This window comes from Panthera leo, chromosome E2 (genome assembly GCF_018350215.1).
Source record: "Panthera leo isolate Ple1 chromosome E2, P.leo_Ple1_pat1.1, whole genome shotgun sequence".
In the NCBI taxonomy this organism is placed as follows: Eukaryota; Metazoa; Chordata; class Mammalia; order Carnivora; family Felidae; genus Panthera; species Panthera leo.
In genome coordinates this window covers 9,029,107-9,057,105 of record NC_056693.1, presented here as the reverse complement: position 1 = coordinate 9,057,105, position 27,999 = coordinate 9,029,107, and the positions used below count along the sequence as shown (strand labels likewise).

The window sequence follows — 27,999 nt, the reverse complement described above, 5'->3', positions numbered from 1 at the left end:
GAACGGGATCTCTGAAAGGAGACCCCCCCCGCCCCCCTCCGGGTCTGTGAACGGAGAGGGAAGAAAAGGGGGTGAAGAGACAGAGCTCAATACTCTGAAGGGACTGGAATCCAACACCCTTGATCTAGAGGGGAAAGAGACCTGCTAGGCTCCTGGGGAATGGAAGGGTCTCTGCCACCTGCATTTAAGCAGGGGGTGGGTGGGTGTCAGCCACTATGGTCTGTGAGGAAGGGACTGGGACCAGAGAGGTGGCAGAAGGGTTAAGGCGGGTTCCCCCCAGCCCCACCCCAGGGGCTTCTCACCAGGTGGGCTCCGGCCAGTAGTGCTCCGGGGCGGGTTGAGTCCCCAGGTCAAGGCTGGAGGCCGCAGGCTCCGCCCCACCAGCCCGGGACCGCCCAGGACACCCCTTTGTAGGGCGAGCAGGAGCCTGTGAAATGGGGCGGGGCAGACAGGAGCTCCGCCCGGGACCCTGAGAAGGGGCGGGAGCACGGTCTGGGTGGCACTGGGGGAGGGGCGAACGTCGGGGTTCCCCGAGTCTCTCCCTCCTCCGCGGCCTGGGGCTGTGGGGCTCAGGCGGGGCAGCGGCAGGCGGACTGACAGAAGCAGGTGCCTGGAGAGGGGCGTCGGGTGAGCAGCGGGAGCAGGTGGTCGCGACCCGGCCCTGCGGGCAGGTGCCACCTGTCGCTTATTTTTTTCCCTGACGCAGCAGCGGGAGTCGGATTTAGGGGAGTGGAAAGTTCAAACCGGAGCTCCGGACTCCTGGATCTGAGGGAGGAGGGGGCTGGGGATCTGGACTCCTGGGTCCGAGGGAGGAGGGGGTTGGGGCCTGGACTTCTGGATGGGAGGAAGGAGGGAGGCCAGAACCAGGACGAGGGGTGTCGGGATTCGGCAGTGTGACCGGCGGGCAGAAATGTCCAGATGATGGCCGGGGGACCCAGACTCCCGGGTCTGAGGGAGAAGAGGGCTGGAGTATGGCCTTTGGGGTCCGAGGGAGAGATGGCTGGTTCCCGCTGGCAGGACCGAGGGCCTGATACCTGGCCGACCCAGCTTAGGGTTCTGTCCTGAAATGCGTTGCGAGGCCCCAGGGCTCCCGGTTTGGATTACAAGCCCCAGGGCAAGCTGAGGCCGAGGCTATAAATACCCCCGGGGCCTCGGCAAGAACTCAAGGCTCCAGTCGAGGAACCTGGTGCTCTAATCCGCAGAAAATCATCATCGCCAGCGTTCCCAAGTCTTAACAAGCGAGGCGGTGCCAACACCACAGATACCTTTATTCCTTGCTCCTCGCCCTCACCTCCCAAGCCCGTCTTCCCACTGTCCCATCCTCTGCGACCCGAAAACTCAAACTCCCGGCATGCCACGCGGGGGATAGAACTACAACTCCCAGAGAGCCCTGAGCTCGGGCGGGCTCCAGGGAGCAGAAGCCGAAGAATTTTCAAGGGTCGCGCGCTCGCTGGTTATTGGCCCTCAAGGAGGCGTGGCCACGGGAGGTCCGTGGCGGTGATTGGCCGGCAGTTCCTGCTGCTCCAGATCCCAGAGGAGGCGGCGGAGCCTGCGCAGTTCGCGGTGCAGGGCGTCGTCCGTCACGGGACCCGTGAGGCGCAGGCGCGAGCTGCCCAAGGGCAGGATGAGGGGCGGATGGGAGGAGAAGCTCTCGAAGATGTCCCCTAGGAGACAGAAGAAGACGGCGTCAAATTCTGAAAATGGGCGTGAGGCAGCGGTGTTAGAGAGAGGCTGCGTCACCCCCGAGGGAAGGACAGACTTCAACCAGCAATTCCCGGAGCGGGACCCACTCAAACACGAGTCTTGGGAGTCCCCGAGCATCATGGGAGTTGTAGTTCAGACAAAGAAAGGCCACCGCTGCCTGGGAGACGGGCGAGGTAGTTGGGTTCTTGGGTCTGAGGAAGGAAGGTCTGGGAACTTAGTTTTACGGATTCCTTCGTGGAGGGGCCTGGAACCCGAGCCCCTGGGTGAGAAGGGTAGGTTGTCGGGGGAAGGGGCTGGGGGCCTGAACCCTGGGGGGGGGGGGGGAGAGGAGGAGCTGGGGCTTGAAATCCCGTATCCTGGCGGAGGAGGGAGTTGGGGCCCATCACTTATTGGGTCTCGAGGGAGGAAAGGGTTAAGGGTCCAGAATCCTGGGTCAGAAGGAGGAAGGGGCTATGGATTCCTAGGTCCTGAGGCCAGAAAACAGCTGACAGCCCCCGTGCCTCTGTCCCCACCGGGCCTCACCTGTGTCCACAGCGTCTCGCTCTGCAGGGGGAGGGTCCCAGGCAGGTGGTGGCCCACGGCCAGGACCCAGCTGGTAGTGGCTGAGCAGATGGTGAAGCTGAGCAGGGGTCAGCGTGGGGTGGTCAGTTCGTAGGCTGCTCCAAGAAGCCTGGTGGGAAGATGAGGTGAGAAGTCGGTGGTTGTTATGGGACAGCTGAGAAAGCCTGAATGGAAGGCCCCCCCTAGAGGGTACCGATGTAGGGGGTCGGCCGTGGTGTCTGTGCAGCCAGATTGTGACTGCGAAGCCAGGCTGTCACCAAAGTGATGGTGAGAAAGGGGGTGCTCTCGGCTTTAAAAAAAAAAATGATTTGTGGGGTGTCTGGGTGGCTCAGTCGGTTGAGCTTCCGACTTCGGCTCAGGTCATGATCTCACAGTTTGTGAGTTCGAGCCCCGCGTCGGGCTCTGTGCAGACATAAATGTAAAAATTTTTAAATAATAAAATTTAAAATAAAGTTTGGATCTACTGAACTGAGATGACAACCAAGTCATCATTGCGGTGGACCCGGATTGCCTGGGTTCAAAAATCCCGGCTGGACTACTCATTACCTTCTGGCAAGTCCCTGTGCCTCAGGTTCTTCATCTGTAAATTGGGGGTGGAGGGATTAGGCACCACCTAATAGGGTTGTTCTGAGGTTTCAATATGGCAAGATCGTAAAATACTTAGAACACGGCCTGGTGCTTATTAAGTGCTCTGTAAAAGTCTGAGAAATATCAACAAAAGAAATCAAGGAACTTATCCTGCCCGAATCTCAGTTTCCTTGTCTGTAACAAACGGTCAATTAATAACCTATTTCATGAGGCTTAATCAGCACTCAATGAGCAGTGCTTGACAGTGTTTGGTATCTAGTTTACGTTCAATGAATGTTTTGACTGTCGCATTCCTTGGTCTCATACCAGACTTTCGGAACCAGCATGACTGAGGGAGGGGGCCTTGGAAACTATTATTCGGAAGTCCCACTGGGATTCAGGTGCACTTTGGACGCTTGGGGCTGGCTTCTAACTGCCAGTGCATCACCCACGGTGTCTGCGCTGGGACTGGGGATAACGTGAGGGCCAAGGGGATGTCAAGGGTGGGCTGAATACAGAGGATGGATGGGGGGGGGGGTTGGGGAGTCAGAGGTCAGGGATCGGGAATCACCTTGAGCAGGGAGGTGCGGGGCACACAGAGCAGGTTCACAGCTATGGAGAGTTTCCGGAAGAATTCAGTGGCAATGTCGCCCAGCCCGGCCCCCTGCAGCCAGTCCAAGACGAGGTCTAAGTTGGTCCGGATTTGGACAGCTCGGGACCATTGATAGAAAGGTCGGCCTTGACCTGTGGGGAAGGTTAGGAAGGGGAATGGGTGCGGGGACTCTGCCCTCCTGCCTCCCGGACCCTTCTTATTTTTCAGCTTGGGATCTGGAGCTTGCTCTCCAGACTCTCTAAAGATGAGGCCTGATCCTGTGGTATGTTCTGAACTGACTTGGGTCCCGATGGCTCCCGCCCCTTCGTCCCTGCCCCTTCCCCGCTCTGACCCGCACCTCGTTCCATCAGCGAGTTGAGGAGGGACGCATTGGAGAAGAAGAACAAGTAACCGAAAGTCTGAGACACCAGGTCGGGATGCAGCTCACACTGGCTGGTCAGTTCCAGGGCTGCTTGGAACACGCCCAGGGTGGGTCTCAGCCCCGGAGGCATGGCCGCCAGCTCGGCGCCGGGCCCCGGAAGCTCTGCCCCGGCGGTAAAAGGGTTACTATCCAGGAGAGCAGGCAGCGTTGAATACAGAGTCTAAGAAGATACAGAGATGGAAACAAATGATTGGACTACACCTTCCTGGAAGCTTCCGGGCGGTAGAGCTTCTGGGAATTAGAGCCCATTCCACCTTCGACACCCTAAAGGCCTCTGTGAGCAAATCCCTACTTTCCAGGTGGCTTTCCGGCATTCATCAGGCCTGGGACGCCTCAAGCCTTGAAATTTTTTCAGTGTTTATTTCTTTTTGAGCGAGAGAACGAGACGGAGCTCAAGTGGGGGAAGGACAGAGAGGGGCCGACACGGAATCCGAAGCAGGCTCCAGGCTCCGAGCTGTCGGCACAGAGCCCGACGCGGGCCTCGAACTCAAGAACCATGAGATCGGGACCTGAGCTGAAGTCCGACGCTCAGCTGACTGAGCCACCCAGGAGCCCCGGGACTTGTGTTTCTCAACACGGACAGCTCGCGGAGGACAAAGGACGCTGAACAAAGAGGCCCCCTTCAGTCAAAGAGTGATTTATCCAGAATTCCCAAAGGAAAGAAAAAGAATAGAAGAGTCAGGAAGTGGGAGCAAAGTGGCAGTGAGCCAGTGGAAAGTGAGATCGGGCCAAGGACAGGAAATGAGGTCAGAGCCGAAGAAGAAATAAAGCCACACGTGGCAGGAATGTACAGGAAGCGAAGCCTTGGAGGAAAGGGCTTCACAAATCCAGGCTGCTTAAGGAACATCTTTACGTTGATCAGTCCCCAAAGATCCCCGCTCCGTTTACAGACAGGGACTCAGACCCACGGTAAGCCTGAAACCCTGAGAATTCCAAGGAGCAATATCAAGGTCAAGGGTGGTTGGGGGCCTGGGGAGAAAGCAGGTCCTCAGGACTAGCACTCCAGGGAGAAGGTCTGTGGCTTGGAAAAGGGAGTGAATTCGGAGCTATAGGAAATGAAGTCAGCAAACAGGAAGCGAAGCCTGATTACAGAGGACTTTTAGTTTAAGTGACAGTGCCTGACACTATTTGATATCTATCTATCTATCATCTATCTATTTTACCAGTCACTGAAGAGTGGACTTAGAAAACAGGAGCTTGAGGGGCACCTGGGGGGCTCAGTCAGTTGAGCGTCCAACTTCGGCTCAGGTCATGATTTCACGGTTTGTGGGTTCGAGCCCCGTACTGGGCTTTGTGCTGACAGCCTGCTTCGGAATCTGTGTCTCCCTCTCTCTCTCTGGCCATCCCCCACTGGCGCTCTGTCTCTCTCTCTCTCTCTCTCAAAAATAAAAACATTTAAAAAAAGAAAAAGAAAACAGGAGCTTGAGAAAATGATAAGGGTGATATGACCAGGTCGTAAAGTTCACTTGTCACGAGGGGACAGATGCAGACCCAGGAGAAGAAGCCAGAAAGGCGGGAAGTGATGTAGGCTCCAACAGGAAGGGGTATCAGAACAGCAAAGCCCTGGGGTGAACGGGAAGTGATGTCAGAGAAGCGGGAAATCTCACAAGGTCGACTAGGAAGTGACGTCAGAGCAACACGATGTAATGCAAACAGGAAGCGAGGTTATGTCAAACAGGCAGCAGGGGACAAGACCAACCTTGGTGAGGTAGTAGACAGACTGCTGGAAGGTACACATGATGACCTCATCCAGGAGGGCCATGGCCTCATCACATAATTCCAAGTCATTGCAGAGCTGTGGGTCTGAGGACAGGCCTGGGGGTAAGAGAGAGAACCAGAGGCTGACAGGCAGGAGCCCAAGTCCCCAAGTAGAGGGAATGACAGGGATCCCGGACAGGCCTGCGCTTGGGTCAGAGCTCACCCTCCTGGTCGGCCTCCTTCTCCATTTCCAGCACCTTCTCCTGTACAAAACTCAGCAGCTCCGTGGTGTTGGCCATCCACAGCATGAGTGGCCGCAGCTCTACGGACACAGCCTCGGGAGTCAAGGGCACCTCGGGGACTCCCTCAGGGTGGCTGGAGAAGGAGGAAAGGACCCATTAACGGGACAGTCCATTATCGTAATGGGGGTGGGGTGATCTCTGCCCAACCCCCACCATAGTGTCCAAACCCCGAGCTCTGGATCTAATTGAGGGCAGAGGCCAATCCCCATTTCACAGCTGGAAAAGTTGGGGGCCAAGGAAGAGCCTGCCTGCAGAGCCCCACCCCTGCATCCCTCTATAACCCTTCTTCCCAGAATTTCTCTTACTTCTCTGGCTGGCGGTCTCCGATTTCCTTGATCTTTTCCTGGAGAACAGTAAGCTCAGAATCAAGGCGCGTGGAATTGAGGGAGAGAGACGTATGAGTTGATACCCTGGTCATTTCTGGAAGCACCTTTTTGACACAGCCTCTCCACGCTCAAATGGACCCTAACCCCCAGGTTTAGAATGGTTTCACCTCTCTGTACCTTTTTTTTTTTTTTCTTTTTTAATGTTTATTTTTGAGAGAGAGAGAGTGTGTGTACGTGTGAGTGGGGGAGAGGAAGGGAGAGAGGAAGACACAGAATCTGAAGCAGGCTCCGGGCTCCCAGCTGTCAGCCCAGAGCTGGATGTGGGGCTTGAACTCAGGAACCGTGAGTCAGTTCCTTAACGGGACTCAGTCACTTGACCGACTGAGCCACCCCTGCGTCCGTCCCTCACCTCTCCATACCTTTTAAAACACAAAGCCCTAGGGGTGCCTGGGTGATTCAGTCGGTTGAGCGTCCGACTTCAGCTCAGGTCACGATCTCACAGTTCCCGAGTTCAAGCCCCACACCCGGCTCTGCGTGGGCAGTGCAGAGCCTGCTTGGGATTCTCTCTCTCTCCCCCTCCCCCACTTTTGCGCCTGGTGCGCGCGCTCTCTCTCAAAAGAAATAGAATAAACTTACAAAAAGAAAATAAAATGCAAAGCCCTATAATTGCAGGCGGTCTACCTCCCTCAGGCCCACTTCTGCTCAAATAGAAGTTTCTTCTTACCGCCCAGGCCCTTCTTTAACCCTCGCTCTGAGAAGCCCTAGCTCAATTGGATGGCGACTTTAACCTCCCCCCCAAAATCCAGAAATCTGGATGATTTCTCCCAGGTACTTCCATCTGTAGGTCCAATGGATTTGTCCTCCCTCGCCTCCAAGCACGGTCTTGCCCACTACTGTTCAAAGCTTCGGGCCCAACGGGCTGCCCGCCTCACCTCCCACAACGGTCTCTCCTGACTTCTCATCCCAGGAGCTCTCTTCCCCCGGCTCCCAGAATCGTTTCTCCCCTTATCCCAGAGCCGCAAAGGTGGTTCTTCGCTGCCTTCTCTTCCGGCACCGCGGATGAATCCACCACTCCCAGCACCCCGCGAGATCCCTTACTGGAGAGCCCAGGCCCCTCCTAAGCATCAGGGGAGAGGTGGCTTCATCCTGCTCGACTTCCAAACGGGCGGCAGGGGGCGACGAGAGGCTGGGGGAAGCCCACGGGGAGCAGACGGGGTTGGACGGCGGTTGGAGGCACTCACCCAGACAGCCTCCTTGATGAGCCGGGCCAGACGGCCCAGCAGGCGCGGCAGGTGGCCCAGCTCCAGTTCCCGGGCTGAATGCTGGACGCACAGCGCCAGCAGCGTGGCCGGCCCCAGCGGTGGTAGGTCCCCGGCGCCGGCCGCAGCTGCGCGCACGATCTCACCCAGCAGCGCCTCTTCCTCGCGGGGCCGGAAGCGCAGCACCGGCTCGCGGCCATCCAGGTAGGCCGCCAGCGCCTCGCCGCGCTCCTGCAGGCCCCGGCCGCACAGGCGGCAGGAGAAGGCCCAGCCGGGGCCTGGCGGGGAGGCCCCCGGACGGGTGGGCAGCCACGGCGGCCGCGCTGGCCCCGAGCCCCCAGCGCGGGGGTCCTTGTACATGAAGAGGAAGTGCTCGCCCAGCCCCAGCAGGTCGCCAGGGTGCAGCTCGGCCTCGCGCAGCAGGAGGCACCCGTTGTGCGTGACCGGGGCACCCCGGGCCGGGCGCACCATGGCCGGGGGCTCAGGGCCGGCACGCACCGTACAGTGCCGCGGCAGGATGTCGGGGGCATTGAGGAAGGTGTCCACATACGGGGCCGGGGACCCACCGCGGGCCGAGGAGTTCCCGCCGCGGCCGAAGACATGCTGCTCCCGCGTCATCACATACACCACGAAGTCCTGGAGGGAAGGTGGAGGTACAGGAGAGACACAGCTCCGTGAGGAACGGATGTTTCCAAAGGGGACCCTTGGCCACAAAGGACTCTCCCATCCACCACCTCGCTTAGAATGAACGCTTTCAAGGAGATCTCCTGGGGTCCCCCAAAGCCTCAGCAATTGCTTCCCCTAACCATGAGTGGACTCTTCAAAGGCACCTCCTGCGATGGACTGGTCCAGAACGCCCATCTGGAAGACTGGCTACGTATAAGGAAACCCCTTTCTTGACATGAGTTCTGTAATTGCCCTCCCTGAAATTATTGATGTTTTCCAGGAGACATTTCTCCAAGGAGACGCCCCCCCTCTTCTCACCTCTTCTGAATGGACCCTTTCAAGGAAATCCATTCCCACAATGCACTCTCCCATGATACAGAGTCCAAAGAAGGGGTGCTTCCAAGAGCACCACACCCCCATGACTACAGTGGACTGCCCATTCACTTGCCCCTCAAAGAATGGAACTTTCCAAGGACATCTTTCTCCTGTGAGCCCTCCCATGTCTCTACCCCTGGCCCCATTTGCCAGTCCTTCCACCACCAGAATGGGGACTTCCAAAGACATTTCCCCTTTTAATAAGAGCTTCTCTGAATATTTCCAAGACACAGGACGGATATCTTTAAGGCAACTGCCCCCTTTGAACAAAGGTTGCTTCCATTATGTCCACCCCATGAACATACACTTCCAGGGAGACCCCCTTTCTACAAAGGACCCTTATTTTCCCCCACCCCATGCTGAACTCGCTTCCAAGGAGAAATAATACTGCAATGGACTCACCTACTACCCCCACTCCCATGATAGAGGATTCCAAAGATCCTCTCCTTTGCATCAATGGATGCTTTCAGTATTCTCATCCCAACAAAGAACATTCTCCATGGAGCTCTCCATATAGTGGGTCTTCTAGTAACCACACCTTATGAATAGATGTTTTCCAGGAGACCCTCTTCTTATAATGGAGTGTCCCATTTCATCCACCAAATGAAGAGGTGCATTCCAGAAGACCCCCTTCCTAAATGACTCTCCCATCTCCATCCTACAAAAATGGAAGAGCTCAGTCTGGCCCCCTTCCTAAAATAGACTCTCTGTTCTCTATTCACGTTGGGACAATAGTCATCCTGATATCCATAAACCCTGCCCTGAACTCACGCATTACCTTTACCTCATGGATGGACATTTCCAAAGAGACCCCTTCCTACAACGGACTTGTTCATCTGCCTCTAGAAAATGGATCTTTCCAGTATGACCACCTTCCGAAGGTAAGATCTCCTGTTATCCCTCCCTGTTTGAAGCAATGGAATGGTCCAAAATACATGAAACCCTTTTCTAAAATTACTCAACCCCAGAAGGGATTCCACAGTGCCCACAATGAACTCCCGGGTTATAGCCACTCATGAATAGATGAGTGCAAATAAATTCCTCCCCAAGAGATGCACCTCTGATTACTCTTCCCCAGGAAGGAATACTTCCATAGAAGCCTCTTTCTTAGAAAGGAATTTCTCATGAACCCCATTCAAAAGAATGGATGCTCCCAACGTTCCCCCTCTTCCCAAAACAGGCTCTCCTATTCTCCAACCTTGTCTGCAAACCCCTCCCTGTAAGGAACTTGCCCCAGTAAGGAGGAATGAATTCTTCCACGCAAGCCCTTCTCTCAATAGTCTTAACCTCTCACTCATACACACCCACGCACAGGCCACCGAACCCGACTGGATCGCTCTCCGACAGCACAAATGGGACTATTTGCTGAGCTCCACTACCTTCTAGAGTGGGCTTTCCCACTGATTCCCAGCAGTACCTGTGGAACTTGGCTGTACTGCTGTTACTCAAAGTTGGGCAACACCACAAACATGGCTCCCCCAATCATCGCGCGCGCGCGCACGCGCGCGCGCGCGCACACACACACACACACACACACACACACACACACAAATGAGTCTTTCCAAGAGTGCATTGTTTCTATTAATGAAACAATTTCCCACTAACCCACGAATCATTTTCTACTATCTGCTAATCCTTTCTCCCTCTCTGCTGCCTAACACTCAAGCAAGTTCTATTGTCACCCAAATATAGAAAACAGAAGCATCCGTACCACCTACGTCCCCTAACAAGAGTCAAATCATTCCAGTGTAAACCCGCTTAGAAAGTGGGTTAGTCTGCTCCTTCCAAGAAAATATACGCTTACCCAGAACAAGATCCCATACATCAATGAAATTATCTTCCTCCCAAACAAGATAGACAGTTCAATTACTCCTCATCAAGAAATAGACGCTTACAAGGAGATCCCTTTTCTACGATAGGCTCTCGCATTCCCCCTTGACAGACAAAGACAGTGTTTCCCCCCAACATTGCATGAAATGAACCATTCCCCACTTGTTCTTCCAGCAAAATCTTTTTCAGCCATCAACCTCCACGACTTTCACCTCTTCCCCCCCATCCCCTGTCTTCCACAATGACCTCTCCTACCCTGGAACCCTACCTTGCTGGGCCCACACCTTCCCACAAACCTGAGACTACCGCGACCCAGGGGATTCTGGGAGTTGTAATTTTGTCGCCCTGCAGAGGAAGTAAGGTCGCAGGTAGGTCGGAGCGTAGTAGTTCTCTCCGGGGTAGGAGGGGCTGCCTTACCTGAGCGTCCTGGTAGCCCTGGAGCAGCAGGAAGTAGGGACGGTTGCTGGGAGCCTGAATGAGGCACTGGGTCAACTGATCGAAGTCGCCAGGGTCAGCAGGTCCGATTTGGGTGTCGGCTGCCCCTGGGGCCATGCTAAGCGCCTGCTGCCTGCGCTCCTGCTGCCGCCGCCGGCGACCCTGCAGGCTGAGCTCCGACACGCTGCGCCGCAGGGACAGGTTTTCCGAGCGCTCTTTGCCCCCGGACCCAGCGGGGGGCCCTGACCCGGACCCCGGGCCCGGACTGGCCAGGGCCGCCCCTCCGGACGCCGCCCGGGAGCGATTCTTCTGTGGCCGCCACGAGGGGGCACCCGTGCCTGCGGAGAGACGGAGAGGGATGAGGCAAGAGACTCCAAAGAGACCGAGACACGGTCGGAGAACCGAGATGATAAAGAGACAAAAAATTGACCACAGAGAGGTGAGGCTGCTTCCCACGTTTAGTTTTCTGTATATGCTGTTCCCTGTGCCTGGCACAGAGTGGGTGATGGTGAACGGAAGGAACGAACTAGTGATTTGTTTCTCACTAGGCCGCGAAATCTAGGAGGGTGGGAACCTCATCTGTCACGTGCTCACTGTATTCCCCCAGGGCCCTAAATAATGTGTGGCCCACAGTAGGCGCTCAAGCAATGCTTTTTGGGGAAAAAAAAAAAAAAAAAAAAAAAGACAGTGATGGTTGTAATTGCCATTCTTTATTAGGCGACCACTATGTGCCAGGCCCTGTGCTAAAAAACCCTTTTATACATTTTCCGATTTCATCTTGCCCTAGGGTTTTGCAGAGCGGAACCGACAAAGAACGGATCGGAATCCAAGCCAGAGTTCAGAGCTCAGGAGGTTGACCGCTACACCACTCTGTGTCCCCGATGGGAGGCTCAGAAAGAGAAAAGCGTTAGAAGGTTCTGTGAGCAGCCCCTCCCTTAGAGCCAGGCTCCATCCCTGCCGGGCCCTGCTCTGCACTTACTGTCTCACCAAGGGGACCACCTCCTGTTCCAGGAACGTTTCCTCAAAGGCCAGGCCAGCATGTAAGCCCTTGATGGTGTTACGTCTTCATTTCCCATGCGCCACCCTCAAATCTCCCACCCACAGTCTGCAGCCAACCCAGCCGAGATCCACCTGCTCCAAGGTCAGATCCTCTGAAGCTTCGATCTGTTTTTTTAATTATTCTTAAGAGAGGGAGAGCATGAGCCTGAGCACGAGCAGGGCAAGGGCAGAGAGAAGGAGACACAGAATCTATAGCAGGCTCCAGGCTCCCAGCTGTTAGGACAGAGCCCGACGCCGGGCTCGAGCTCATGGACCGAGCGATCATGGATCATGATCCGATCCTAAGTCGGAGGCTTAACTCAGGCGCTCCTAAAGCTTGGATCATTTTCGACCCCAAACAAGCCCACCATTTCTTCACTCTCCAGGCTCCTCCCCCTTAGAGGCTTAATCGACGTCAGCCCTGCCTCTCGCGAGAGGCCTTCTAGCCACGCGGACGACCACCACCACTCAACACCTCTGGCTCTGGGTTACTGTCTTCAGCAGGCGCCCCCCACCCCATCACAAGCCCCGCCCATCCACTCTGGCAATAACTCCGGTCTAGCCCCAGCCCCGCCCCCGACCTGACCCGGGGCTTTAGGCTCCTCCCATTCCCCCCCCCCCTCCACTTTCTCCCGGGGGCCCCGCCTCCAGCCTACCCCTGGTCTCTCAGGCCCCACAGATCCCGGCCCCCAAGCCCCGCCCCGCCTCCCCGCTGGCCCCGCCTCCGGGACAGGCTCCGCCCCGCCCCCAGGCCCCGCCCCGGAGTCGGGCCCCCGCCGGCTCACCGTCGCTGTCCGCCGCGCCGAAGGCCTCCTGCTCCAGGCGGCGCGCCTCCTCGCGGCCGCGCAGCTCGAAACGGCGCGCCCAGCCGGGCCGCGCTCGCCACAGCTCCTGCACCAGCAGCGGACGCTCCGAGTCGCCCAGCACGCGCAGGTGCTCCGCCCGCCACTCGCAGCTGCCCACGCCGCCCGCCGCGGGCCGGCCCAGCGCGTCGCACAGCGCGAAGGCGTCCACGCAGCTGCTCTCGCCTGGGCTGCCGCCGGGGCTTCCCGCCAGCCCGTAGCGCTCCAGCGCCTCGGCCACCAGCTCGCGTGCCGTGGAGCGCGCAGTGGCGAGCACGCTCTTGTAGTTGGCGCCCGACGCCAGCCCGGCGCCGAAGATCTTGAGGACCCCCGGGGGTGCCGTGGCGCGGGCGGCCAGCGGGGGCTCGGGGGCCACGCCCGCGGCCAGCTCAGGCAGCTTCTTCTCGCTGGCCCAGCGCTGAGCGCCCCCCGGAGTCCCGGCGCCTCCCGCGCCGCCGGACCCCGTGGCCCCGGTCCCCGAGCCCCGAAAGAGCTGGGAGATGCGCTTGGCGCGACTCCCGGAGGCTCCCCCGGCCGCCTTGACCGCGCCCACTCGCCGCAGCTCCACGTGCGGCGGCGGCGGGGGCAGCGGCTCGCTGCTGCGGCTCCCCGTGTCCGAGGAAGAAGACCTGGGAACCCGCCAGGGGCGCGGAGAGGCGGCAAAGAGACCGAGAGAGACAGGCCGACGGTGGAAGACGAAGGAAGGAGGTGGGCGAAGACCCAGACGGAGGGATCAGAGACCCGGAGAGTGACAGAGAGACCCATTGAGAGGGGACACAGATCCGGACCGAAAGAGCAAAAGAAACCCAGGGAAAGAGAGGGACAGAGACACAGATAAAGAGGGAGACAGAGACCCACAGAAGGGGGAGAGACGCGAGTGTACAGATACGGAGTTGGGCAGAGGCCAGAGTCAGAGAGAGAGAGAGAGAGAGAAATAAATGAAGGTGAGTGGCACCTAAGGAAGTTGCAAGAGGTAAGCAGGGAGGGGAGGAAGGAAGGGGAATCAAACCCTTGCCCCTGTATCCCCATCGCCTTGTCCATCCAGCGAGGGCCCCTATCCAGCCCCGACTCTTCCCCGACCGGACTCTGAGAGCACTGTGGCCCACTGTCTGTCTCCTCCAGCCCGCTACCTCGCTTGCCCATTCCGGAAAGGAACTGCAGTCAACGCTCGGGGCCCCTGGCCTTCCCCGGTACAGAGACTGGATCAGAAACGAGGACAGTTGGGAGGTAGGTAGAGGAGGGACAGGGGCCTGGGGGAGGTGGGCACTCACTTAACAGAGGCGGCGCTAGGCCAGCGGCGTCCCAGCTTGGCCAGCTGCTTCCTGGGAGAATTGATCCACAAGCCCACGGGGAGGTGGAGCTTCCCGAAGCGGGGGCTTCCGCCCTCCTTCCGTTCACCAGATAGCATGGCCCTAAGGAAGGATGGGTAAGACCCCAACTCCTGAGGCCCCGAGTAGTGGGGTTTGGGATGGAGGGGCCTGGGGCTCAAACTCCTGAGTCTGGGTGGAGGAGAAGGATGGGAGCTAAGCTCCTGGGTGCTGGGATGGGAGATGGGTGGGGACTGGCCACTGGGTCTGAGGGAGGAGGGGTCTGGACTCCTGGCTCCCTGGTTCTTACCCTGCTTCAGGTCCCAACAGCACCCCGGGGCCCTGGCTCCGTTGGCCCTGGTTGGTTCCTGACCCCGCTGTTCCCGTTCAGCCTTTGCTTCTGCCCCGGCTCCCAGCACTGGGTGGGGGACAGGAAAAGGCGAGAGGAAACCCGGCAGGAAGAGCTGGGAGGGGGCGTCCTGTGAGGGGACCGGGCCTGGGGGAGGAGATCTGCGTAGGGCAGGCCCTTCTCTACTCCTTGATTGTGGAATTACATCTCAGCTAGTTGGGCTCTGCCTTGACACAGGGAACTGACTTCCCAGTCTCTCCGAGGACAGGAGACCCGCCCCAGACCTCTCCTTGGGAAACCAAAAGTGAGGATCAGACCGGAGGAAATGAATCCGATATTTAGACAACCAGATAAATCTTTATTTGCGCCTTGGTACGGTGTGCTTTTCGTTCGGTACCTTCGGAACCTGGCTCTGTGAAGGCTGACTGTGTGACACCGGGCTCTGTGACTGCCGACTCTGGGGACCCTGGTCCTCTGGGGCTGCTGCCTTGTCGGTACGGACCCAGGACTTGACGGAATCGATCAGGGTCCCAGACCTAAAGCAAAGTACGCTGGGGAAGGGTGCGGTGCAATCGTGTAAGCAGATTAGGTCCTGAGTGAGGGACACCCCTCCCAGCCTCCCTAGATCTGATCCTTTTCTATGACCCAAGCTTCGCCGCCCTAGGTAAGCACGCCCCTCTTTTCTAAGCCCCTCCCCCTAACACCTCCTCCTACGTTAGGACGTCGGAGACCCCGCCCCTCGCCCCAAGCCCTGCCTTCTCCGGGAGGCGGCTCACGAGGTGGCAAAGCCGATGATCAGAAACACAAAGCCCCAGATCAGCATCTCGAACAGAAAGCCTCTCAGCGCGTCCTTGGGATTCAGACACTCTGTCGGCTTGAGGGATCGAAACCGCTGATACTGGGTCCCGGGGTTTGATTTCGGGATCTCCTCGATGACTCTTTTGGGCAACACTGACAGAGGAGAGAGAAGGAGCAGTCCTGGGAAGGCCGGTCGTGGCCCAGGCAAGCTCTGTCCACGCCAACCTTCCCCAGGACCCGGGCCTCCCAGGAGATAAGCACGCCCCTCACTGCCTGAAGCCAGGCCACTGTGAGAGGTGGCCGCACCCTGGGCAGGAAGCCACACCCCCTTGGCCTGAAACCACACCCCGACAGACAGGCCCCCCAGGTCGCTCGCTGAAGCTGACTGCCCCCCAGACCGAGGACCCTGAGTCCCATACGTCTGTCGACTCCCAGCTCTGACCTGTGACTTCAAAATGGATGACCGTGGCTGGGCCGGATCGCTCAGTGCCCAACTCGCAGCGGTAGTTACCCGCGTCTTCTGGCCTCACCAGTCGCTTGATCAGGGTGGGCCGTTTCCCCTCGGACACCAAGGTCTCAGGATTGCTCCCCCAAACCTAGACCCAAGCTCAAGGGGTCACAGAGGCCTGGGGTAATTCAGGATTTGGGGCAGTACAGGTGTGAGAGCATCACGGGCTCTCAGTGGGGAAGATGGGAGTCCAGGGTTACTGGTAAGGGCATGGGGTCCCCGGGATCCCTAGAAGTCAAACCTGGTAGGTCATGGGTCATGGGGATTGTGGCAACAAGCTTGTGGATGAGGCGGTCGGCGCTCACACAAGCCTTATGGACTTGGGGTTAAAGGGCCCACCCTGTAAAAGCTGTAATAGGTCAGGCCTTGGGATAATTTATGCCAGTCGAGCTCACAGTCGAGGATCAGGTCTTCCGTTTCATGGACATTGATTTGGAGCACTGGAGAGACAGGTTGTGCTCCTTTGCCTCTTCAAGGTTCCTGGTCCTCCCTCAACTCTCTCCACTCGGTGGCGGTCCCACCTTCTCTGGTGGGCGGGCTACAGTCTCCGCCCCCCCCCCGGGCGGTGTCACAAGTCTGGCTCCGCCCCCCTGGCGCCCACCCCTGCGGCTGGCCCCAGCTCTCTCACCCCCACAATCTCTGGATTTTCGACAAGCGTGAAGCTGCTTTTTACAGTTACTGCACCAGATCAGAAGCTGCAACATTGTACCTGAAGGGACAGGATCCAGGCTGTATTCGCCCTGAGAGGCGAGGCCAAAGGCAGGGCCAAGGTCTGGGGCGGAGTCAGGCGCCTAATCCCTAGAGCTCAGCCCAAGGGGCGGGGCTAGAAGGCAGTCCTCCCTGAAGAGGGGTGTAACCAGTCTCAGGAAAGAGCGCCCAGAGAATGGGACCCGCTGTCCAGGAAGTCCGCTGTGCAGAAGGACTACTGGGGACCAGGAACCTCTCAGACGGGGGGAATGAAGAACCAGGGAGACCCAAAGCCAGAGGAAAAAGGCTGGGTATTCACGGGGCAAGGATGAAGGATAGAAAGCCAGTTCCCGTAATCCGGACTCACCACATTTGTTGGGACAGAAATCTGCCTCAGAAGGAAGAAAAAACAACACAACAACAAAAAAAGGATTATCAGATTCCTGTTAAAGGAGATGAGAGGGGGGAGAAGGAATAGGTTGCGTTTGGGCTCTTGGGATGGAGGGAAGAAGGACACGGATGTCTGGATCTCTGGGTCCCAGGGAGGACGGGGTGGGAAGACGTGAGAGGCTGGGCATAGAAAGCAGGGGCTGGGGACTTAGACCCTGGACCTGTTGGGGGAAGGGGCTGTGGTCCCTGATGGAACCCATCGTCCCTCACCCTTTCTTTGGAACCGAGCGACATAGCCCTGAAAGGCTGCCTTTTCCAGAGTCAACATCCAGGAGAACTCGTTCACGAAAGTGTCATCTGGGAAAGAGCAGGGTGACAGAGTGCTTCCCCTCGTCCCACCCACCCCAGGAGGACATGCAGGAAGTTTGCCTCCATCTGAAGAGGCTGGCGTTCCACCTTGGGGCCATCTCAGGGAGGGACAGTGAAATTGAATGACCACTTAACAATGCTGGCCACTGAGCTAAGCGGCGCCTGGCGTGCAGACACTGTTAGGACCCACTTTAGAGGTGACAAACCAGGGAAATTCCTCTCTCAAGGCCACACAGCTAAGGGGTGGCCAGGCCTGAAGCTGAACCAAGGCAGGTGGGCTCCAGAGCCACTACCAGACCCGTCCTCACCAAAAATCATTTCCCTAAAAGTTTCTGGAGCCCCTCCCGTGGCCCCTGTGTGGATTTACCTGCTACACCACTGTTTCTGATAAGTCTCACACTCCTCAGAAAACTTAAGACTGACGTTTCCATTGTGGCCTCATCTGGAGGGACACAGAGGATGCGGGGAGAGGAGTTAGACCTCAGATTCCAAGCCTTAAGGTCTCATTGGCTCAGCTAGTGTCAAAAACTACAATACCCATGAGGGTACCGGGCAAGGCCAGGGCTGTAAATGGATTGCACGCCCGTTGACTTCTGGGAGATGTCGTTTTGTTGTTTTTGGTTTTTTTTCTGTGGGTTTGTGTGTTTGTTTTTTTTACAAAATTGCAGGTAAGGACTAGGGAAACAGCGTATTCCTTTGCCCAGAGGAAGGCCTGGAATCGGCATCTCAGTCTTCTCCATTCACGAACCCAGCAGACTCTGCCTCCAGCCCTTGGGTCCCGTCCCTCCCCCGCCTCCAGCAATCCGAGCACCAGACCCCTGCTTTCCCTCCACCCTGGATTCCCACTCTCTACCCTGCCCTCACCTATAACCCCCATAAAGGTGTCCTCTAAATATGGCAGGTCCTGGAAATCCCTCACGGTTCCTCTTATCCTTTCCATCACTTGTCTGTGACGCCCGGGAGCGAGATGGGTAGGCAGGTATTCCTTTTCCAAGGCGTCCAGCGCGGCCACGACCCTTGGATCACAAATGACACAGCTCCAGGCCCGAAGCAGGCAGCCGGCTAGCGCCGCCACCAGGAGGGCTACTTGGGCACCCATTGAGGCCAGAGGGCTCAGCCCGCACAGAACCCCGGGGAGGGTCCTCCCACCCCACTCGGAGGAGGTGATCGCTAAGGGGAAAGAAGCCTATCCCTGAGACGAAGAGCCCCAATTTGCAGGGCTCCCACTTCTCCGTTAGGAAACCGAGGTGTCCGGAGTCCCGAGGCACCCTAGACAGCCGCTGCCCGACCTTGACCTTGAATGTTGTAGCGGAACAGCCGAAACCAGGCTGAGGGCTTTTGGAAGGGACGAGCAGGCCACCGTCTTCCACTCGATTTCCCAAGACTGAAAATAAGGATGTTGTTGGGGAGAGGGTGAAGTTGGTCACGTGATGTGGAGGGCTTTATGACCGGAGCCAGGGTCACCTTTCACCCCATCTACAAGGAATTCCCACACCCTCCCCCTTCTACGTTACTACCTGGCCCGCCCCCCCACCCCCCCCACCCCCCCCGCCGGACTTCCCTAGAGACGACGCTCCCCGGGAGTTTTCTTGGCCCCGCCCACAAACCCAACTCTGAGTCTGATTGGACGGCAACAAAGGGAGGCTCCGCCTATGGTTCCAGGACAAAGCAGACAGCCCCCTCTCAGACTAGAAAGTTCATCTGGTCCCCCCAGACTAGGCCCTCAGTGGTGGGGTTGCCATGCTGGGGGCTGGGGTGAACTCGTAAGTCTGGGTGGAGGAGAAGGATGGGAGCCTAGCTCGTGGGTGCTGGGATGGAAGATTGCTGGAGACGGGCTCTTGGGTGTGGACCCCCGGATGCCTGGGTCTTCCCCTGCCTCAGGTCCCAACAGCACCCCGGAACCCTGGCTCCGTTGGCCCTGGTGGCTTCCTGGCCCCACTGTTCCTGTCAGGCTTTGCCCCAGCTCCCAGCACTGGCTGCAGGACAGGAAAAGGCAAGAGGAAACCCATGGTAAATGTGGGGACAGGGTTCCTTGGAGAGGACCGGACCTGGGTGGGGGTGGGGAGAATTAGGTAGGACTGGCCCTTCCCCACTTCTTAATTCTGGAGCTACATCTCAGCCAGTGTGGCCCTGCCACGATGAAGGGACACGGTTTCCGGTCTCTCTTTCTAGGACACGAGACCAGCCCAGACCTCTCCTCTGGGGAAACCAAAACCGAGGGTCAGACCTGAGGAAATGAACCTGATGTAGAGACAACCAGATAAATCTTTATTTGCACCTTGGTACTGTCGCCTATTCCTCCGGAAGTTTCTCAGCTTTCGGAACCTGGGTTTCCGAAAGCGGACTCTGTGACAGCTGGTCATGGGACAGCTGGCTCTGTGACAGCCAACCCTGTGGAAGCTGGTCCTGTGGAGCAGCTGCCTTGTCGGTGCGGAATCTGGACTTTATGGAATCGATCACCATCCCAGACCGAAAGCAAAGTACGCTGGGGGACGGTAGGGTGCAAAATGCGGTAACAGATTAGGTCCTGACTGAGGGACACCCCTCCCTCCCTCCCTTGTATTTGATCCTTTTCTAGCAATGACCCAAGCTTCGCCCATGTAGGTGAGCCCCTCCCAGTTTTCTAAACCCCACAAGACCCCTCCCACATCAGGAAGGTGGAGACCCCGCCCCTCACGCCAAGCCCTGCCTTCTTCAGTGGTTGGCTCACCCAGTGAAAAATCCTATGATCAGCAGGAAAAAGCACCAGAGAAGCAGCCCTATTAGACGGCCGGTCTGCACATTTTCGGGCTTTGAACACTCTGAGGGCTCGAGGGTTGGGGAAAGGTCATCCCAGATTTCCTCCTCGGCCTCGGTTCTGATGGCTGGTGACTGCGTTCCAATGGTTGGTGACTGGGTTCCAGTGCTTGGTGACTGGGTTCCAGTGCTTGGTGACTGGGTTCCAATGGTTGGTAACTGGGCTCCAATGGTTGCAGACTTGGACGATGTCACCATCGCCGAGATGATTTTCCGAGGCAACACTGATAGAGAAGAGGAAAAGAACGGACCTGAGAGCGTCCCAAGGGCCCGTCCTGACCCAGGCAAGCTCTCGCCACGTCAACCGTCCCCAACACCCAGGCCTCCCAGGAGATACTCCCAACCCTAACTGCAGAAAGCAGGTCAAGGTGGCCGGGGGCCACACCCAGGCCAGGAAGCCACACCCCCGTGGCCTGAAACCACACTCCGACAGGAAGTTTTAATCCAACTGAATCCCACACTTCGTTTTCACGAAGCCGAACCCCACACTTCTGTCAACAGCACTGACCTGTGACTTCAAAACGGATGGCCGAGAATAGGCTCACTCCCGGAGTGCCCAACGCGCAGCGGTAGGTACCTGCATCCGCGGGCCTCACCAGTTGCTTGGTCAGGGTGGGCCATTTCCCCATGTACAACAAGCTGTCAGCTTTGCTCCCCCAAACCTAGACCCAAAGCTCAAGGGGTCACAGGGGCCTGGGGAATTCAGGGTTTGGGGAAGTACAGGGGCGAGAGCATCAGGAGACCTCAGGGGAGAGATGGGAGTCCAGGGTATACCCGTAAGGGCGTGGGGTCGCCGGGGATCCGTAGAAGGCAAACCTGTAGGTCATGGGTCACAGGGATTGTGGGAACAAGCCTGTGGCTACAGGAGTCGGGGGCTCACAACCCTCATGGACTTGGGGTCGAAGGGCCCACCCTGTAAAAGCTGTAACCGGTCGCGCCTGTAGCAATTTTGTGCCAGTCGAGCTCACAGTCCAGGACCAAGTCTTCCTTTTCGTGGACGTTGATTTGGCGCACTGGGGACGAGGGTAATGGTGGGGTGCTTCCTCGTGCTTCCAGGCTCTCCATCAACTCCCTCCAACCGGGTCTAAGCCCTTCTTTGCTAACAGGCCAGGTTCAGTCTCCGCCCTGTCAAGACTCCCTCTCTCCTGGCTCCGCCCCTCCTGCGCCAACCCCTCCCGCTGGCGCCAGCCCTCTCACCTCCGCAATCTGTGGACTTTCGACAAGGGTAAGTGTGCAGCAGGCAAGAATCGCACCACCTCAGAAGCCGCAACAATACACCTGAAGGGGCATGAACGAGGCTGTAATTCGGCACCCCGAGAGAAGGGGTTACACGGAGAGGGCAGGGCCAAGGTCTGGGGCAAGGTCAGGCGCCTAATCCCTAGAGGTCAGCCCAAGGGGCGGGGCTAGAGGGCAGTCCTCCCTGAAGAGGGGTGTAACCAGTCTCAGGAAAGAGCGCCCAGAGAAGGGGACCCGCTGTCCAGGAAGTCCGCTGTGCAGAAGGACTACTGGGGACCAGGAACCTCTCAGACGGGGGGAAGGAAGAACCAAGGAGACCCAAAGCCGGAGGAAAAAGGCTGAGTATTCACGGGGCAAGGATGAAGGATTGAAAACCAGTTCCCATAATCTGGACTCACCACATTTGTTGGGACAAGAATCCTCACCTGGAGAAAACGATGAAATGATAATCAGATTTCAAAGGTAAAGGACACCAGAGAGGGGGGCCAAGGAATAGGTGGGGGTTGGGCTCTTGGGTTGGAGGGAGGAAGGACCCGGGTGCCTGGAGCTCTGGGTCCAAGGGAGGGCGCGGTCGGGAGAGGTGAGGGGCTGGACGTAGAGAAGCAGGGGGCTGGGGACAGAGACCCTGGAACTGGTGGAGGAAGGGGCTGTGGTCCCGTACAGAACCCATATTCCCTCACCCTCTCTTTGGAACCGAGCGACGTAGCTCTGAAAGCTTTCTTTTTCCCGAGTCAACATCTCAGAGAACTCCTTCTCTAAAGTGTCATCTGGGAAGAAGCAGGGTGACGTAAAGTGCTTCCCCTCCGCTCCCCACCCCAGGAGTGAGGTGCAGAAAGTTTGCCTCTGTCTGAAGGGCATGCCAGTTCCCGTTGGGGACTTCTCAGGGAGCGACAATGAAATTGAATGACCACTTAACCTTGCGGGCCACTGAGCTAAGCGAGGGCTGGTGTCCAGGCACCGTTATGATCCATTTTAGAGGCGGAAAACCTCCTCCAAGGCCACGCAGCTAGGGGATGACCGGGGGTGGGGGGATTTGAACCTAGGCAGGTTGACTCCAGAGCCAAAAGATTCTGGAGATTCTCCCCTGGCCCGTGTGTGCATTTACCTCTTAAACCACGGTTTGTGATAAGTTTCATACTCTTCAGAAAACTCGACGCTGCCATTTTCATTGTGGCCTCATCTGGAGGGGAACAGGGGATACGGGGAGGGGAGCTCTAACCTCAGATTCCAAGCCTTAAGCTCTCTTGGCTCAGCTAGTGTTACAAACTACAATACCCATGTGGCTCCTGGGCAAGGATGGGGCTGTAAAGCGATTGCCCGCCCGTTGCCTGCTGGGAGTTGTAGTTTTTATCCAAGATGGCAAGGTAAGGCCTATAGGGGAAGTGTATTCCTAGGCCTGGCAAGGCCTGGATTCTGCATCCCAGCCTTCTCCACGCCCGAACCCAGTAGACTGCCTTCAGCATTTCCCTCCCGTCGCCCCCTGCCCCTAGCAATTCTAACACTAGACCCCTCCTTTCCCAGGACCCAGGGTTCCCACGCTCCCCCGTGCCCTCACCGACAGCCCCATTGAAGGTAGACTGTATATCTGGCAGGTCCTTAAAACTGTCGACGGTATCTCTTATCTTTTCCATCACTTCTCTCTGCCGCCCGGGGGCAAGGTGGGTTCGCAGGTATTCTTTTTCCAAGGCGTCCAACTGCTTCACAACCCTCTCATCACACGTGATACAGCTCCGGGCAAGAAGCAGGCAGCCCGCTAGCGCCGCCACCAGGAGGGCAACTTGGGGACCCATTTCCCCAGAGCGCTCAGCCCCAGCAGAACCCACCAGGACTATCTGGACTTTATGGGGAGGGTCCGCCCACCCCACACGGAGGAGGAAGTGATCGCTAAGGGGAAAGAACCCTTTCCCCGAGACAAGACCCCCAATTTGTTGGGCTCCCACTTCTCGGTTAGGAAACCGAGGAGTCCGGAGTCCCGATGCACCCTAAACAGCCGCTCTCCGACCTTGAGCTTGAAGGTTGTACCGTCGAATACACGTAGGGTTCGCTGAATAGCGGAATCCAGGCTGAGGGCATTTAGAGGGACGAGCCGGCCACCTCCCTCCAGTCTATTTTGCCATGAATAATATTAAGGATGTTGTTGGAGCCAGGGTGAGGTTGGTCACGTGATGTGGAGAACTTTATGACTGGAGTCAGGCTCGAGGATCGCCTCAACGTAGAATGGAATCCCACAGCCGCCGCCTTCTACCGGCCTACACTGGGCCCCTGACTTCCCTAGAGACACTCCCAGGAAGCTTCATTGGCCCCGCCCAGAAATCCAACTCTGAGTCTGATTGGACGGCAACAAAGGGAGGCTCCGCCTATGGTTCCAGGATGATGCAGACCGCCCCCTCTCACGCTAGAACTTTTCATCTATCCATTCCTTCCAGATGAGGCCCTTGAGCGGTCGGGTTGGGGCAGAGGGGTGGCTCAGACTAATGAGTGTGGGTGGAGGAGAAGGATGGGAGCCTAACTCCTGGGTGCTCTTATGGGAGATGCCTGGGGACTGGCTCTTGGGTCTGAAGTAGGAGGCGTGAGGATCCCCGGGTCCCGATTCTTACCCTGCTTCAAGTCCCAACAGCACCCCGGCGTCCTGTTTCCGTTCTCCCTGGTTGGTTCCTAAACCCGCTGTTCATGTTCAGCCTTTGCCTCTGCCCCGGCTCACAGCAGTGGCTGGGGGACAGGAAAACGCCAGAGGAAAGCCGGCTGGAAGAGTGAGGAGGGGGCGCCCTGTCAAGAGATGGGCCTGGGGGAGGAGGTCTGGGTAGGCCTGGCTCTGCCCCACTCCTCGATGCTGGAATTACATCTCAGCCAGGTGACCCTGCCACGACGAAGGGACCCCGCTTCCGGGTCTCTCCTCCTAGGACAGGAGACCAGCCCCAGAGCTCTCCTCTCAGGAAACCAAAACTGAGGATCAGACCCGAGGAAATGAATCTGATATTTCAGCAACCAGATAAATCTTTATTTGTGACTTGGTCCTGTGTCCTCGTCCTTCGGTACTTTGAGAACGCGGCTCTGTGACAGCTGACTCTATGGAGCCTGGTCCCGCGGAGCAGCTGCCATTTCGGTGTGGTATCTGGACTTTATGGAATCGACCACCATCCCAGACCGAAAGCAGAGTATGCTGGGGGAGGGTGGGGCACAGAAAGTGGTAAAGGATCAGGTCCCCAGGGAGGGACACCTTCCCCAGCCTCCTAATATCTGATCATTTTCTAGCATGGCCTAAGCTTTGCCCACCTGGGTAAACCCCACCCAGTTTTCTAAGCCCCATCCCCCGCAGGACCTCTCCTGCAGTAGGAAGGTGGAGACCCCGCCCCCTCTCCGCGTCCTGCCTCTTCAGTGGTTGGCTCACCCGGTGACAAAGCCCAGGATCAGCAGCAAAAAGGACCAGAGCAGCAGCCCTATCAGAAGGCCTGTCTGCACGTTCTTCGGGTTTGAACACTCGGAGGGCCGGAGGGTTGGGGAAAGGTCACCCCAGATTTCCTCAGCCTCGGTTCCAATGGCTGGGGACTGTGTTCTAATGGTTGGTGACTGGGTTTCAGTGGTTGATGGCTGGGTTACAAAGGTTGAAGACTTGGACGTTATCTCCCCAAAGATTCTTTGAGGCAACACTGACAGAGGAGAGGGAAAGAGCCGACCTGAGCAGGCCCCAAGGGTCCCCCCTGGCCCAGGCATGCTCTCTCCACACCAACCTCCCCCAAGACCCAGGGCTTCAAGGAGATAATTATGACCTTCACTGCTGGAAGGCCGGTCAATGAGAGCGGTGGCCACACCCAGAACAGGGAGCCCCACCCCCGTGGCCTGAATCCACACCCCGAAGGGAAGTTTTAACCTGAAGACCACGCCCCCACGCTGCCTGCCATCCCCCAAACCCAGGACCCTGATTCCCACACCTCCGTGGACTCCCCAGCTCTGACCTGTGACTTCAAAATGGATGACCGTGGCCGGGCCGGATCGCTCAATGCCCAACTCGCAGCGGTAGTCACCCGCATCCTCTGGCCTCACGAGGGGCTTGGTCAGGGTGGGCCATTTCCCCTTGTACAACAAGGTCTCAGAATTGCTCCCCCAAACCTAGGCCCAAAGCTCAAGGGGTCACAGAGGCCTGGGGAATTCAGGGGTTGGGGAATTACAGGGGTGAGAGCATCACGAGATCTCAATGGGGGAGATGGGAGTCCAGGGTATACTGCTAAGGGTGTGGGGTCCCCGGGGATCAGAAGTCAAACCTGGTAGGTCATGGGTCATGGGGATTGTGGGAACAAGCTTGTGGATACCGGGGTGGGCGCTCAACCAAGCCTAATGGACTTGGGGTTGGTGGGGTTGAAGGGCCCACCCTGTAAAAGCTGTAATAGGTCAGGCCTTGAGATAACTTATGCCAGTTGAGCTCACAGTCCAGGACCAGGTCTTCCTTTTCGTGGACGTTGATGTGGCGAACTGGGGACAGGGGATTAAGGTCGGGTGTTTCTTCAAGGTTGCTGGCCCTCTCTCAACTCCCTCCACTTGGGCTCCGCCCTGCTTTTTCTCCAGTCCCCGCCCTCTCTAGACTCACGCTGTCCTCTGGCTCCGCCCCTCTCTTGCCAACCCCCGCAGCTGGCCCCAGCTCTCTCACCCCCGCAATCTCTGGTCTTTCGACAAACGTAATTGTCCTGGACGCAATTACTGCACCACATCAGACGCTGCAACATCGTACCTGAAGGGGCAGGAACGAAGCGGTATTGGCCCCCAGAGGCCAGGCTACACGGAGAGGGCAGGGCCAAGGTCTGGGGAGGACTCAGGCGCCTAATCCCTGGAGGTCAGCCCAGGGGGCAGGGCTAGAAGGCAGTACTTGGGAAGACTGATGGAACCAGGCTCAGTAAAGAGCACACGTAGAACATGACCCGCTGCCCAGTGAGACCGCTGTGCAGGAGGACTTGGAGAACAGGAACTTCTCTGACGTGGAGAATGAAGAACCATCGAGACCCAACGCGGGAGGAGACAGGCTGGGTATTAACCCAGCGAGGATAAGGAATAGAGGACCAGCTCCCATAATCCGGACTCACCACATTTGTTGGGACATAAATCTGCCTCGATAGAAAAAAAAAAAAATCAGATCAAAGATGAAGTACTTGAGAGAAAGGACGAAGAAGAACTACGTTTTGGGTTGGGCTCTTGGGTTTGAGGGCGGAAAGACCCGGATGTCTGGATCTCTGGGTCCCAGGGAAGACCGGATCGGCAGACGTGAGGAAGTGAACATAGAGAAGCAGGGGGCTGGGGGCAGAGACCCTGGGATTGTTGGAGGAAGGGGCTGTGGTCGCGTACAGAACCCATCATCCCTCACCCTCTCGTTGGAACCGAAGGATGTAGCTCTGAAAGGTTGCCTTTTCCCGAGTCAATATCTTGGAGACCTCCTTCTCGAAAGAGTCATCTGGGAAGGAGCACGGTGACAGAGTGCTTTCCCCTCCCCACCCACCCCAGGAGGAAGTTCCTTCTGTGTGAAGAGATTGGCATTCCACATTGGGATGGGACGGTGAGGGGAGGGACAGTGAAAATTGAATGACCACTTAACAATGCCGCCGCTGAGCAAAGTGACGCCTGCATGCAGACACTGTTAGGACCCATTTTGGAGGGGACAAATCTGGGAAATTCCTCCCTCAAGGCCACACAGCAAGGGGTGACTGGGCGGGAAGCTGAACCCAGGCAGGTGGGCTCCCGAGCCACTACCAGACCCGTCCTCACCAAAAAACATTTCTCTAAAAGTTTCTGGAGCCCCATCCCCTGGCCCCTGTGTGGATTTACCTGCTGCACCACTGTTTCTGATAAGTCTCACACTCCTCAGAAAACTTAAGACTGACGTTTCCATTGTGGCCTCATCTGGAGGGACACAGGATGCGGGGAGAGGAGCTAGACCTCAGATTCCAAGCCTTAAGGTCTCATTGGCTCAGCTAGTGTCAAAAACTACAATACCCATGAGGCTACTGGGCAAGGCCAGGGCTGTAAATGGATTGCACGCCCGTTGACTTCTGGGAGATGTAGTTTTTTTTGTTGTTTTCTGGGTTTGTTGTTTTTTGTTTTTTTTTTTTTTTGTTTTTTGTTTGTTTGTTTGTTTGTTGTTTTTTTACAAAATTGCAGGGTAAGGACTAGGGAAACAGCGTATTCCTTTGCCCAGGGGAAGGCCTGGAATCGGCATCTCAGTCTTCTCCATTCACGAACCCAGCAGACTCTGCCTCCAACCCTTGCGTCCCGTCCCTCCCCCGCCTCCAGCAATCCGAGCACCAGACCCCTGCTTTCCCTCCACCCTGCATTCCCACTCTCTACCCTGCCCTCACCGATAACCCCCATAAAGGTGTCCTCTAAATATGGCAGGTCCCGGAAATCCCTCACGGTTTCTCTTATCCTTTCCATCACTTGTCTGTGACGCCCGGGGGCGAGGTGGGTAGGCAGGTATTCCTTTTCCAAGGCGTCCAGCGCGGCCACGACCCTTGGATCACAAATGACACAGCTCCGGGCCCGAAGCAGGCAGCCGGCTAGCGCCGCCACCAGGAGGGCTACTTGGGGACCCATTGAGGCCAGAGGGCTCAGCCCGCACAGAACCCCGGGGAGGGTCCTCCCACCCCACTCGGAGGAGGTGATCGCTAAGGGGAAAGAAGCCTATCCCTGAGACGAAGAGCCCCAATTTGCAGGGCTCCCACTTCTCCGTTAGGAAACCGAGGTGTCCGGAGTCCCAAGGCACCCTAGACAGCGGCTGCCCGACCTTGACCTTGAATGTTGTAGCCGAACAGCGGAAACCAGGCTGAGGGCTTTTGGAAGGGACGAGCAGGCCACCGTCTTCCACTCGATTTCCCAAGACTGAAAATAAGAATGTTGTTGGGGAGAGGGTGACGTTGGTCACGTGATGTGGAGGGCTTTATGA

At 57.4% G+C, this 27,999-nt stretch overlaps 4 protein-coding genes and 2 long non-coding RNA genes across 9 annotated transcripts; 2 read left to right on the top strand and 4 right to left on the bottom strand.

The window, feature by feature from the left end:
* Positions 1–1,241: 1,241 nt before the first annotated feature.
* Positions 1,242–14,559, bottom strand: RASIP1 (Ras interacting protein 1). 2 transcript variants are annotated; one of them, XM_042917784.1, is made up of 12 exons: positions 14,255–14,559; positions 13,909–14,049; positions 12,581–13,266; positions 10,740–11,095; positions 7,434–8,087; positions 6,172–6,209; positions 5,788–5,939; positions 5,566–5,681; positions 3,783–4,026; positions 3,404–3,576; positions 2,227–2,374; positions 1,242–1,664 (listed from the first exon to the last, which is right to left on the bottom strand). In XM_042917784.1, exons 2-12 carry the CDS (start codon positions 14,043–14,045, stop codon positions 1,465–1,467), a joined length of 2,904 nt encoding a protein of 967 aa, XP_042773718.1. In that variant the 5' UTR covers positions 14,046–14,049; positions 14,255–14,559; the 3' UTR covers positions 1,242–1,464. The 2 variants fall into 2 exon arrangements, with proteins under 2 accessions (XP_042773718.1, XP_042773719.1); XM_042917785.1 differs by having other exon boundaries at positions 5,566–5,669.
* A 71-nt stretch (positions 14,560–14,630) lies between these two features.
* LOC122207669 (izumo sperm-egg fusion protein 1-like) lies at positions 14,631–18,413 on the bottom strand. 2 transcript variants are annotated; one of them, XM_042917793.1, is made up of 10 exons: positions 18,341–18,413; positions 17,910–18,061; positions 17,413–17,487; positions 16,947–17,033; positions 16,654–16,674; positions 16,228–16,308; positions 15,939–16,039; positions 15,534–15,687; positions 15,070–15,244; positions 14,631–14,844 (listed from the first exon to the last, which is right to left on the bottom strand). In XM_042917793.1, the coding sequence occupies exons 2-10, from the start codon at positions 17,983–17,985 to the stop codon at positions 14,652–14,654; spliced, it is 963 nt and encodes a 320-aa protein (XP_042773727.1). In that variant the 5' UTR covers positions 17,986–18,061; positions 18,341–18,413; the 3' UTR covers positions 14,631–14,651. The 2 variants fall into 2 exon arrangements, with proteins under 2 accessions (XP_042773727.1, XP_042773726.1); XM_042917792.1 differs by lacking the exon at positions 18,341–18,413 and having other exon boundaries at positions 17,910–18,144.
* Positions 18,345–23,324, bottom strand: LOC122207667 (izumo sperm-egg fusion protein 1-like). 2 transcript variants are annotated; one of them, XM_042917786.1, is made up of 10 exons: positions 22,633–23,324; positions 22,183–22,257; positions 21,758–21,844; positions 21,476–21,502; positions 21,039–21,119; positions 20,754–20,854; positions 20,350–20,503; positions 19,756–20,065; positions 19,324–19,530; positions 18,345–18,429 (listed from the first exon to the last, which is right to left on the bottom strand). In XM_042917786.1, exons 1-9 carry the CDS (start codon positions 22,865–22,867, stop codon positions 19,338–19,340), a joined length of 1,263 nt encoding a protein of 420 aa, XP_042773720.1. In that variant the 5' UTR covers positions 22,868–23,324; the 3' UTR covers positions 18,345–18,429; positions 19,324–19,337. The 2 variants fall into 2 exon arrangements, with proteins under 2 accessions (XP_042773720.1, XP_042773721.1); XM_042917787.1 differs by lacking the exon at positions 21,758–21,844 and having other exon boundaries at positions 22,633–23,323.
* On the top strand, positions 18,933–19,327 carry LOC122207676. The gene is made up of 2 exons (XR_006196964.1): positions 18,933–19,055; positions 19,218–19,327. It is a non-coding gene; the product is annotated as an uncharacterized LOC122207676 (long non-coding RNA).
* A 31-nt stretch (positions 23,325–23,355) lies between the features above and the next one.
* On the top strand, positions 23,356–24,089 carry LOC122207678. Its single transcript, XR_006196966.1, has 2 exons — positions 23,356–23,827; positions 23,925–24,089. It is a non-coding gene; the product is annotated as an uncharacterized LOC122207678 (long non-coding RNA).
* On the bottom strand, positions 24,044–27,792 carry LOC122207670 (izumo sperm-egg fusion protein 1-like). The gene is made up of 9 exons (XM_042917794.1): positions 27,416–27,792; positions 26,886–26,960; positions 26,428–26,514; positions 26,150–26,170; positions 25,720–25,800; positions 25,444–25,544; positions 25,031–25,184; positions 24,466–24,724; positions 24,044–24,237 (listed from the first exon to the last, which is right to left on the bottom strand). The coding sequence occupies exons 1-9, from the start codon at positions 27,648–27,650 to the stop codon at positions 24,144–24,146; spliced, it is 1,107 nt and encodes a 368-aa protein (XP_042773728.1). The 5' UTR covers positions 27,651–27,792; the 3' UTR covers positions 24,044–24,143.
* Between the last annotated feature and the right edge of the window lie 207 nt (positions 27,793–27,999).

Coding starts and splice junctions, on each gene's coding strand:
- RASIP1 (XM_042917784.1), bottom strand. CDS start 14,045: ATGCTATCTGGTGAACGGAAGGAGGGCGGAAGCCCCCGCTTCGGGAAG. Junction 6,210..7,433: donor TCATCAAGGAGGCTGTCTGG/GTGAGTGCCTCC, acceptor ACTGTTCTCCAG/GAAAAGATCAAGGAAATCGG. Junction 3,577..3,782: donor CAACTCGCTGATGGAACGAG/GTGCGGGTCAGA, acceptor CCTTCCCCACAG/GTCAAGGCCGACCTTTCTAT.
- LOC122207669 (XM_042917792.1), bottom strand. CDS start 18,144: ATGGGTGCCCAAGTAGCCCTCCTGGTGGCGGCGCTAGCCGGCTGCCTG. Junction 17,034..17,412: donor CAGAAACAGTGGTGTAGCAG/GTAAATCCACAC, acceptor GCTCTTTCCCAG/ATGACACTTTCGTGAACGAG. Junction 16,675..16,946: donor CGCTCGGTTCCAAAGAAAGG/GTGAGGGACGAT, acceptor CTTCTGAGGCAG/ATTTCTGTCCCAACAAATGT.
- LOC122207667 (XM_042917786.1), bottom strand. CDS start 22,867: ATGGGTCCCCAAGTTGCCCTCCTGGTGGCGGCGCTAGCGGGCTGCCTG. Junction 21,845..22,182: donor CACAAACCGTGGTTTAAGAG/GTAAATGCACAC, acceptor GCTTCTTCCCAG/ATGACACTTTAGAGAAGGAG. Junction 21,503..21,757: donor CGCTCGGTTCCAAAGAGAGG/GTGAGGGAATAT, acceptor CGTTTTCTCCAG/GTGAGGATTCTTGTCCCAAC.
- LOC122207670 (XM_042917794.1), bottom strand. CDS start 27,650: ATGGGTCCCCAAGTAGCCCTCCTGGTGGCGGCGCTAGCCGGCTGCCTG. Junction 25,801..26,149: donor TTTATGTCCCAACAAATGTG/GTGAGTCCGGAT, acceptor CTGCCCCTTCAG/GTACGATGTTGCAGCGTCTG. Junction 25,185..25,443: donor CCTATTACAGCTTTTACAGG/GTGGGCCCTTCA, acceptor CTTTGGGCCTAG/GTTTGGGGGAGCAATTCTGA.